At 35.2% G+C, this 11,568-nt stretch overlaps 3 protein-coding genes across 3 annotated transcripts in view; 2 read left to right on the forward strand and 1 right to left on the reverse strand.

Moving 5' to 3' along the window:
* ETH_00033320 (uncharacterized protein) overlaps positions 1-353 on the forward strand; it is a gene marked incomplete at both ends in the record, with an annotated part of 1,707 nt that extends 1,354 nt beyond the window's left edge. Inside the window, one exon of the mRNA XM_013377845.1 lies at positions 238-353. Within this exon, the coding sequence (XP_013233299.1) occupies positions 238-353 (116 nt within the window). The remainder of the gene's footprint in view (positions 1-237) is intronic.
* Positions 354-2,017: 1,664 nt separating this feature from the next.
* ETH_00033325 (uncharacterized protein) lies at positions 2,018-6,012 on the forward strand (the record flags this gene model as incomplete). Its single annotated transcript, XM_013377846.1, has 7 exons — positions 2,018-2,122; positions 3,010-3,045; positions 3,785-3,859; positions 4,722-4,778; positions 5,139-5,207; positions 5,410-5,455; positions 5,888-6,012. The coding sequence occupies 7 exons, from the start codon at positions 2,018-2,020 to the stop codon at positions 6,010-6,012; spliced, it is 513 nt and encodes a 170-aa protein (XP_013233300.1).
* A 5,334-nt stretch (positions 6,013-11,346) lies between these two features.
* Positions 11,347-11,568, reverse strand: part of ETH_00033330 (uncharacterized protein) — a gene marked incomplete at both ends in the record, with an annotated part of 3,367 nt that continues 3,145 nt past the window's right edge. Inside the window, one exon of the mRNA XM_013377847.1 lies at positions 11,347-11,562. Within this exon, the coding sequence (XP_013233301.1) occupies positions 11,347-11,562 (216 nt within the window). The remainder of the gene's footprint in view (positions 11,563-11,568) is intronic.

Below are 11,568 nucleotides of genomic sequence, written 5' to 3' on the forward strand. Positions count from 1 at the left end.
AGCAGCAGCAGCAGCAGCAGCAGCAGCAGCTCGCTGGAGGCGCTCATTGCAGAGGCCTCCGTGGGGGAGGCGCGCAGCAGCAAAAGCAGCAAAGGGGGAAGCAAAAAGGACAAAAACAATTATTATAATTCCACTTTTAATGGAGCAAAAGATGAAGAATTAATTAACTTTTCAAAAGAATTAAAACCCCTTTTAAAAGACCCATACACTCCAAATCCCTCATTCACGGGGTTGCAGCAAATTTCCCTGCACCAAGCAGCAGCAGCTGCCCAGCAGCAGCAGCACAGCAGCAGCAGCAGCAGCAGCAGCAGCAGCACGGCAGCACCAACAACAGCAAGTTGATTGGTAAGTGACTCGTGAAGCAAAAAGTGCTTCAAATATAATTTAAAAGAAAAACCCGTTTATGTACCTCCCAAAGAAGACCCCGATAGGCCTGGGGGCCCCCTTAGGGCTCCCCTCAGGGGCCCCCCTTGGGGCCCCCGTAAGGGCCTCCTCAGGGGCCTGGGGGCCCCCCTAAGGGCCCCAGGGGCCCTCTCAGGGTGTCCCCGTAGGGACCCACTCAGGGGCCCCCTTAGGGGCCCCCGTGGGCGTCTTCTCAGGGGCCCCCATAGGGGGCCCCCGTAGGGGCCCCCTGGGTTCCCTGGGGTGTGAGGAGTTCATAAGGTTTTCATGAGGGGCCCCTGGGGGCCCCCAGATTTGGATAGGGTAAAGAGCTCCTTAGCGAGCCCCTAAGGGCCCATTGGGGCCAATTTTTAAACCCTAGGGGGCCCCTTGGGGGCCTCCAGGGGCCCCATGGGGGCGCGCAAGAAGGGGGCCCCCTGGGAGCCCCCAGGGGCCCCTGAGGCCCCCTTGGGGGGCCTCCAGGGGCCCAATGCGTTTTATTTTACTGCTGCAGTTGTGCAGCAGAAGCAGTGTGCTGCAGCAAAGCTGCTAGGAGGCGAATTGGCCTCGATTTAATTTGTTTAAAATTAATTTATTTAAAATTTAAATATTAAAGAATAAAAAGTGCCCTGATGGACCTTCAAAAACTCTCTGAAAAGGCCTTTTGTACAGAAGATCCCTGGGGGCCCCCAGCTAGCAAAAAGCTCCTTTGGGAGCCCCTCTTTAATATATAGGAGCGGCCCCCGGGGAGCCCCGGGGGGCCCCCAGGGGCCCCAACGGGCCCCTCGTAGGTCCCGTATGTACACCGCAGCGGTGTTGGCTGCTGGGGTGTATGTACAACAAGAGTTGAGAAAAGCGTGTGGATGAGAAGAGTAAATGAATTAAATAAAAACTTTGAAAGATAAAATATAAAATTATTTAAATTTGAATTTGAAGTGAAGAGCCTTTTGTGTGGCTGCAGAAGGACACATGCGCAGCAGGCTGCAGCCAGGGGCCCCTGATTGGCTGTGTGGAGGCGCTGGCCGATTTTAAGTTTGGGATAGGAGTTAAATTGAATTAAATTGAATTAAAAATTAAAAAATTGAAATTACAAATTCAAATTTGCGAAAATAAGTCAAATATTTCGTTTAAGAACTCCAATTTTGACCCGCTCTGGTGCACTTCGCCGCAGCAGCGCAGCGGTGGACAGCCACCAGGGTCTTCTCCGTGTCACGAGTGCTTTCTGGCGAAATTAAAACAAAATTACAAAAATTAAAACTTATTTATTTGATTGGAAAGTCTGGGGGCCGAAAGAGTTGAAGACTGAGCCGCGGTTTCGGGTGTATCGACAGCTGGTCGCCGCGCAGCCGCCGCCGCGGAAGGCAAAACGGAAACTGCCCGGAAAAGGACTCCAAGCCGCCTCAAAAGGAGAATTAAATATGCAGTTTTAGAGTTAAATATAATTCAAAGACAAATAAATGAATAACGCGCAAGAAGAGTGAAGGAATGAGGCGGCGGCGGCATGCGCTGAGGTGAATGTACACCCCGGATATTCATGTTCCGAAGGACTCGCCCTGGAGGCCACAGACGCCGAATAAAAGGCATTAGGGGTTTATTTTAATTCTTTTGTTCATTTTTTTTGTTTTTAAAACCCATTATGGACATCAGTTCATTCGGAGCGCCCCTAAATTCCCTTTCTGCTTTTCTTGACCGAGAAAATGCAGAAGACGAAATGCCCACGCCGGTCTGTATGGACACTGGGGTGAGGACTTTTTTTGGACCGTTTGTTTCATTTGAGGTGTACGTACACTCCAGTGCATTTATTTATGCGCTGCAACTCGACAATTTGAGGTGTATGTACACTCCAACTGGCGTATTTACGTGCTGCAAATAGACCATTTGAGGTGTACGTACACTCCAGTTTAAATACTTACACGCTGCAAGTAAACCATTTGTCTCATCTGAGGTGTATGTACACCCCAATGTATATATTTGTGTTCCACAAGTGGACCATTTGAGGTGTATGTACACTCTAGCTTAACTTTTTAAATAGCAGATTTGAATTAGTTTTGAATCTCCGACTGAACAAATTTGAATTTGGAATTAAGAAGTTCATAAATTTGTTCTTAGAAACAAAAAAGAATAAATAAAAAGAAAACAAAAATAAAATTGGAAACAACTTCTATTTTTCATCTCTTTTAACTTTTTAATTTTTATTTTTTTCCATTTCTTGTTTGCTGTTGACATTTTTATTTTTTTCTTGAGCGGTTTTTGTTTTTTATTTGTTGTTGCTCTATTTACTTTGTTTACCTAATCTATTTATCTATTTTATTTATTTATTTCATTTATTTTACTCATTTGTTTATTTATTTATTTTACTTATTTAATCAAATTAATTAATTGATTTATTTTATTTATTGTATTTATTTATTCAGTTAAGTTCTCTTTTATTTATTTGTTTTCTCGATTTCCTGTTTCTCATTTTCAACTTATTTAAATGCTTCGAGTTAATTAATTATTTAATTAATCCAAACAGCTAAGTAAATTAATTGACGATTTAGACTATTTATTTATTTATTTATTTATTATTTAATTTAATTATTTATCTATTTATTTATTTATTTTATTTTATTTTATTTATTTTTACAGGCCCTGCGGTCGGGAGTTTTAGAAAAGGCGTCGAAGGCAAGACTGGCATTTTAAAAAAGAATTTGAAATAAAATAAATTAAAAACTTTTATTTTATTTAAAATAAAACAAAAAAGCTCCATTCATTTTATTTAAAATAAAGTAAATACAAAACTTACTTAAAATGAAATAAATGTAAAACTTCTGCTCAAGATTAAATAATGGAAGACTTTTATTATTTCTTTTTGTTTAATTCTAATATCTTTTTAGCTATCCTTTTGATTATCCTTTAATTATCTTTTCAATTTTCTTTTTAGAGTCCTTTTATATCTCTTTATTTCTTTTTATTTTTGTTTTATTTAGTTTCTTTTTTAATTACTTATTTTTTTATTTCTTGTTTTTGTTTTGCATGCACCACTATTGCCAAAAGCCCCAAAGACAGAAATTCAATTAGTCAACTTGATTTGTTTTATTTGCATTAATTCAAAACGGAAAATGAATAAATAAATAATAAATAAATAGCTAATAAGTCATATATACTAAATAGCATATTGTAAATAAACAAATCAATAAATAAATAAAGAATAAAAATAGAATAAAAAGCGAAGCATCACACGCACAAAATAACCGGAAAAAAAGAATAACTAAACAAAAAATCAAACAAACAAACAAATAAATAAATAAATAAATAAAATAAGTAAATAAATAAATAAATAATAAATAATAAATAAATAAAATAAATAAATAAATAAATAATAAATAATAAATAATAAAAATAAATGAATGGTTTATTTCAGGATGCTTCAAGTTGGAATTTGCGTCGGTGCGCTCTTCACCCCGAGGCGTTTTGGTATTCAAAAGAAGCAGCAAAAGTGGGATTAAAAATAAAAAAAATAAAAATAAATTTTATTTTTTTGTTTTTTAATTTAACTTTTTATTCTTTAATTACTTTTTCCATTTCTCTTCTCCGCTGCATGCAGCTCCTCGGCCCGTGCAGTTTCGTTATTTCATTTTCTTTTTTTTTATTCTCCAAGTTTCAAAAATGAATTTTTAATTTGATTCAAGTTTTCGTTTTTATTGTTTTCTAATTTAGTTTTTAGTTTTTGTTTCTCCATTCTTTTGTTGTTTAATATACTCCAATTGCTTAATTTAATTTAATTCAATTTTGTTTATTTCTTTTATTTATTTTATTTGTTTCTTTTCTTTTGAAAAGAAATCTTTAATTTAAAATAAATTACTTTGATTTTGTTTCTCATTCTCTTTTGAGTTTAATTGTATTTCTTTTTATTTTTATTTTCTCTTTTTGTCTTTCAGCCTTTTCTGCCGATTCATTAGATTTAATATTTATTTATGTATATATTTGTTTGTTTGTTATTTTATTTATTAACTATTATTTATTCATTTATTTATTTATTCATTTATTTAATATTTATTTATTTATTAACTATTATTTATTTATTTATCTATTCGTTTATATATTTTTGTTTATTTATTTCTTTATCTATTCATGTATTAACTACTATTTATTTATTTACCCATTGATTTATTTGTTTATTTGCGTATTTGTTTGTTTATTACTGACTAGTTATTTATATTTACTATTGCTTAATTAATTAATTAATTAATTTGTTAATCTATTTATTTATTTATATTTATTTATTTACTTATATTTATTTATATTTATTTATTTATTTATATATTTATTTATTTATTTTTATTTTTTATTTTCTTCAGGGGGCTCCCCAGCGGCCGCAGCAGTGGGCTTGCATTCCGCTGTCTTCTTGTGTGCAGGTGAGATTTATTTATTTATTTATTTTTATTTATTTTTGTTTATTTTTATTTATTTATTTATTTATTTATTTAATTTGATTCAATTGTTCGTTTTAATTAATTGAATTAAATAATTTAATTTATTTAAATTGCTTTTATTCATCTGTTGATTCATTTCTTCTTACGTAAGGTCCTGGGCTTAAAGTATATATAAATATATTTTCGTCTTTTCTTTTCAAACTTTTAATTTCTTTTATTTCTCTTTTATTTAAATTAATTTAATGAAATTAATTAATTAAATTGGTTTAATTGATTAAATTAATCAAAACTATTAAATTAATTAAATTAAATTAATTTATTTTTGTTCTTTTGAAATTCTAGATCCTGAAGATTCCACAAGACAAAAGAGGCTTTCTTGTACAGACAGACAGTCGCTCTTACTACTGGCGCGTAGGCGTACAAACCCTAAACCCTAAACCCTAAACCCTAAACCCTAAACCCTAGGAGCTTAGCCGTACTGCTTCGCAGCTCCATCGATTTGGACTCACTGTTCTCTACATGGCGTTGCAGAGCGCAGGAGGGCTTAGGGTTTGGCGTCTAGGGTTTGGAGTTTAGGGTTTAGGGTTTAGGGTGTAGGGTTTGGGGTTTTCAGGCCCAGTCGCAGAATGAAGCGGAGGCGTGGCTGCTGAGCATTGGAAGTGAGTTGAAGGGAAAGAAGAGATAAAATGAAAAAAGAAAATAAATAAAAAGTAAAAAATTATAATTTTTTATTTAAATGAAAAAAATTAAAAATGAAAGGGCAAAAAGTTTAATTCTTTTTTATTTGAATAAAGAAAAAGGAATTAAAAGGTCCCTTTTTGTTTTAATTCATTTGCAACTCTTTTTCTCAACTTTCGTCTTTCCTCATTTAATTTATTTTAATTTATTTCTGCATTATTTCATTTCTCTTTTAATTATATTTCATCATAAAGTTGTTTAAATTAAATAATTTTTTGACTTTAATGGTTCATTTTTTGTGCATTTTCTATTCCTGTGATTCTCGCTTTTGTTTGCATTTCATTTAATCTCCAATTTCCCCTTTTTTGGATTTATTTTTTAATTTTAAATCCTTTTTTCATTTTTAAATTCAGCGCAATGCGCAGCAATGAAGGAAATGGAACTCCTGCGGCAGGCGGAGGCGCGAATTGCTGCAGCGCAGCAGCAGCAGTCCGAGGCTTGCGTGAGAAAAGTCCCAAAAGAAAACAAAGACAAATAATAATTCAATAATAATAATCATAACAATAATAATAGTAATAATGATAATAATAATAATATAATGGTTTTATTTCTCTTTAAATGGCATTTAAAGCTTGCAAATGAGCTGCGGAGCGAAGAAAGTTGCAGTGGAGTTGAGGTTCGCAGAAAAAGTGGAAAAGGCGGGAAATTGGGATCAATAAAATGGCAATAAGAGTTTATTTGTGGAAATTAAATAAATAAATTCATTTTAAATAATTTAAAATGAAAAAGCGGCAGAAGAAGAGAAAATGGCGAAAAGTTTTATTCTCGCGCAGTGGAAGCTGAGGTGTACAGACACCTCAGCGCTGTTCAACTTTCGCCCCCCGGCATGTTTTTGGTCATTTTAAATCATTTTTGGCTCATTTTTATCCCGTTTCCGCTTATGAGGATCCTTTTTGTTGAAGTATTTGATGTGGAAATCCTTTTTTCTCTCTCTTCGCGTTTTCTCCTTTCTTTTTGCAGCTGGAACTGCTGCATTCGCTGCACCGCCTCGACGGCGCTCTTTGCTACGGCGAAACGCGGAGGCTGCTGGAGGGATTTGCTGCGGATTATTTTGCAAACGAAATAAATAAAATAAGTAAAATAAACAATTTAAATGAAATAAATGAAACAAATGAATCAAATGAAGTCCATGAATTCAATTGCCACAGCTGCGCGGCAAAGCCAGAAACTCTACCACAACAGACTCTCTCCCAAGTGCAACTTCAAAAGCCCCTAGGTAAACCCTAGCAGCAATTGCTGCTGCTGCTGCTGCTGCTGTTGCTGGGGGTTTTGTTGCTGCTGGTATTCCTGATGCAGCAGCAACAGCTGCTGCTGTTTCTGCCGCGGCTTTTTGCTGCCGTTATGTTGTGGACGGCTGCAGCTGTTGCTGCCGCAGCTTCTGCTGCTTCCGCTGCTGCTGTTTTTTGCACTGCGACAGCAGCAGCAGCAGCAGCAGCAGCTGCTGCTGCTGCTGCTCTCTCTAAAACAGCACTACTTGCTGATTTCGCACTAGCTGCTTCCAATTTTATTATTTTCATAACTACAATTAATTATTCAATTATATCTAATTATTAATTCATTTTATTTATTTACTTATTTATTTATTTATTTGTTTGTTTATTTATTTGTTTATTTGTTTTTAGGGTTTACAGCAGATGAAGTGATTCATTTCATTCGAACTTTTTCTGCAGAGAGGGAGGCGAGCGAAAAGAACCAAAGTACTTTTTAATCTTTTCATTTTAATTACTTTAATTTAATTAATTCAATTAATTTGATTAAATTAAATTAAATTAAATTAATTGTTTAGTTTAATTTAGTTTACCTTAACCCTAGGGACTAAACCCTGAACCCTAAGCGCGAAACCCCAAACCCCAGGGGCTAAACCCTAAACCCTAGGCACGAAACCCTAAACGCTAAACCCTAAACCCTAGGTTGTGTGGTTGCTGCAGGCATCTGGAGCTGGCTGCGTTTGAGTTTATTTCCTCTTTTTATTTCTTGTGAATTTGTGAAGAAGAGAATTGCCCAAGTTGCTGCTGCTGCTGCTGCGGGCAGTTGGGGGTTGGGAAAAGAAAACAAATAAAATAATGAAGTTTTTTTTCGTTTTTTATTTTTTAATTTATTTCTAGGGTTTGCAATTTCTTCGTTTTTTAATTCTTCTGCTGCCCCTTCAGGGACCCTTTTTTGGTCCTCTTCTTTTCCGTTTTTTTGTTCTTTGTTTGGCGCTGCTGCTGCTGCTTCAGCAGCAGCAGCAACTGCAGCAGCAGCAGGTGCAGCCACAGCAGCAGCTGCAGCAGCAGAAGCAGCAGCAGCTGCAGCAGCTACTGCTGCTGCTGCCTTTGTCTTTCTGCTTTTCTTTGTGGCCGCGCATGCAGCGGGAATGGAAAAGGATTTAATTATTAATTTGCCTTTAATTCAAAAAGTGAAATTATTGAAAACCATTTATTTTGATTTAAGTGCTCTAGAGTGTCTGCACGTTCTGTGAATTTCCGGAAATTAAATGTTCATTTAGACAATTTGTTTTGTCTTCGAGGAAATATAAACAAATAAGTAAAATAAATAATTAAATAATGTTTAAATACCATTTATTCTCAGATGCGCATTTCATCTGAAAAAGAAATAATTAAAAATAATTTCCACTTTCTGCTCGCACGAAAAAGAAGTCAAAGAGAGGCCTCCGCAAGGCCGAGAGGACTTTGTCTTTTTTGAACTTCATTTACTTCATTTATTATTTTATTTTTCATGTATTTACCATTTATTTACATCTGTGTGTAGTTGCTGTCCGCAGTTTATTCTTTCCCTTTTAATTTATTTTCTCAAATTTGCATTTATGTAATTTTGTGTTCATTCGGGTGTACGTACACCCGGCAGCCTGGGGCAGCAAGGCAGCGGCATGAAAAGTTAAAGCGGCGAAGAAATGCCAAAAATAACAAAAGAAATAAAAAATAAATGAAATAAATAAATTTAAAAGGGAAAAGCGAATTAAATGGCAGCGGCAGAGGCTTTTTTATAGCTGTGCGTTCCTCCCAGGTGTCTGTACACCCCGACCAGTGCGGGTTTCTCGTCGAAACAAAAGAAGAAAGAATTACCAATTCTATTGTTTTTAAAAGCCCACACTTGAATGCTTCTTACATTTTATTATTAATTTTATTGTTTTTAATAGCGCCACCCTTAATTCTCTTTTTCTGTCCCTCTCGGCCCCGGCCGAGGCCAGCCTCTCTGCTGTAGATACACCTGGAGGCCTAAACAGTTTGCCTGTACTATTTTCTGCTGTCTGTACACTCACTATATGCATATAGTACATCCATCTATTAGTACATTAGATGTATCTACGAAAACACAATAAAATACACATATATATATATATAACATACATATATATGTATATTATAAAGATTAATAAATAGAAGTGTGAATTTGAAGGCAGCAGCAAAACCCATGTATCTTTTCAGGTGTATCGACAGCCGCGAGCTATACGGGTCGCCTATAGTCTATTTTCTTCTGAATTATCTTCATTTTTTTATTTATTTTAATTCATTTTTTGTTTTTTTTTCCCGTTTTTTTGTCAAAGAATAAAAAGACAAATGCTGCTGCCCGCCTCCTAAGGGTATGCGGCCCTTCTTAGAATTGAAAAAGAAAAAAAGGAAACATTTTTTCCCTTCTCTCCCATTTTTATTCTTTTCCATTTTTCTTTTTATCTTTTTCATTTTTCCCCTTTCCACTTTTCTTCGATTGCGTTTACCGCAAATGGCCATTAAGGCACTTCCACTTCCACTACACACTATAGACATATATAATATATATATATGTACATGTATTATATAATATATATATATAACATATAATATATATATAACATATATGTGTATGTATATATTATATATATATACATATAACATATATAACATTTAATATATGTACATGCAGTACATCAATACATAACGTATATGTACTACAAATAATGTCTATATGTATTATATATATATTTTATTTATATATAATATACATCTATAATGGATTATTTAAACACATAATTATCATATATATAATATATATATGGGTACTTTTTAAGCTGCAGAAGTTAAAACGTCGAAAGTGAATATAAACGCGCAACATAATGAGGTGTACGTACACCGCGTGAAGAGGTGTCCACCCCACTCAGCCACCCAGGAAGAGCCCGCCCCACGGAAGAGGCGTGAAATGAATTTAAATGTTTATCATCATCTATAATAATAATTATTATTATTATTAAACTAAAAGGGGGAAAAAGAATTACTTTTGGTCCTGAAGTGCTGCTCTTGTGCACAGAAAGAAAGGCCTGCCAGCAGCCATGAAAGGATTCCTTGGCAATATCCTTTTGGATTTTTTCGGAGTTCCATTAGTGAAATTTCGGGGAATTTGCGCCACTCAATGCAAAATAAAATGCTCTTCCTGAATATGCATTATTTCGGATTTATTTTATTCATTTAATGCTTCAAACTGATTCCAAACTTTCCGCCAAAGGCCCTTTACCCGCGGGTGTACGTACACTCCAGCACCCTGGGCATTATGCGCATGCGGACGAGTTCTTCTTTGTTTGCATTTATTTATTTGTTTATTTATTTATTATTTATTCATTTATATTCGCTTACTTTCATTGTCGTGTTTTATGTACGCATACGGCATTATAGGTTATACTTATATATTATAGTTTATATATACACATATATATATGGACCCTATATATATATATATATATATATATATATATATATAGAGTCCATATATATATATATGGACTCTATATACATGTTCATATCATCATGTATATATATATATACATGATGATATAAACATTTTATATAATATATGAACGAATATACATACAGATATATTTGTACATTTATATGTATATGCACATAAACATATATAATAAATATATATTATTATGCATTACATATAATGCATCATATATATCTGCTATTAAGTGCTTTTATGTATGTCCTTTATACACCCTGCAGCTGCCTGTGTAAACGTACAGTGTACGTACACCTGGATGCATGCAAACATATATATATATATATATATATATATATATATATATATATATATATATATATATATATACACATATATATATATATTCACGGACATTTCCACTTAATATATATTTGAATCTATTTATGCAATAAAGCTTATATAAGTATAAAAAAGATAAAAGACATAAATGAAACAAAACTCATTTCACTCATCTGCGTTCCACGCACCTCCCTATACACCCCAGGAGCTGTCTGTACACCCGAGGGCCCCTCACCGCGGGGCCCCAAAACAAAATAAGCAGCACTTTCATGCATTAATTTAAATACATTTCAATAATAAATATTCACAAAACTATAATAATAACAATATAATAATAATAATAATATTTCGCCATTTTGCTTCTGCAGCAGCACAGCCTTTCGTTCCCCCCACACTGTACGTACACCCCAGCGCCCTGGCGCCAGCAGCAGCAGCAGCAGCAGCGGCTGCTGCTGCTATTACTGCTGCTGCAGTAGTAGTAATACCTGCTGCTGTGGCAGCAGCTAGTACTACTGCTGCTGCTGCAACTGCAGCTGCAGTTACTGCTGCAGGCCTCACTACTGTTGCTGCTGTTCTTGCTGTTGCAGCAGCAGCAGCAGCAGCAGCAAGGAAAGGTCAAATATGGACAGCCCACGCGCTGTCAGACCCCCGAAAATGCGCAGCACTTTGCTTTTAATGCATTTTCATTTTCATTTTTATTTGTTTAGTTTTGCATTTGATTTCGTTTTCAATTTATCCTTTTATTATTTTATTTATTCATCTGCTGCTGCTGCCATCATCACCGTAGCCTTCCAATAATGCTTCGCACTTCCCCTTGGCAGCTGCGGTAGCAGCAGAAGCTGCTGCTGCTGCTGCTGCTTCGCTCCTGTTGCTGCTGCTGTTGCTGCTGCTGCTGCTGTTGCTGCAGCTCGCCCGCTTCATCAGAGCCACCCATGCCCCCGTTTCCCCGGAAGCACCGAATGACAACAAGCAGCAGCAGCAGCAGCTGCTGCTGCTGCTG

The sequence above is a fragment of the Eimeria tenella genome, genomic scaffold, assembly GCF_000499545.2.
Source record: "Eimeria tenella Houghton genomic scaffold, Eth_scaff64, whole genome shotgun sequence".
NCBI lineage: Eukaryota > Apicomplexa > Conoidasida > Eucoccidiorida > Eimeriidae > Eimeria > Eimeria tenella.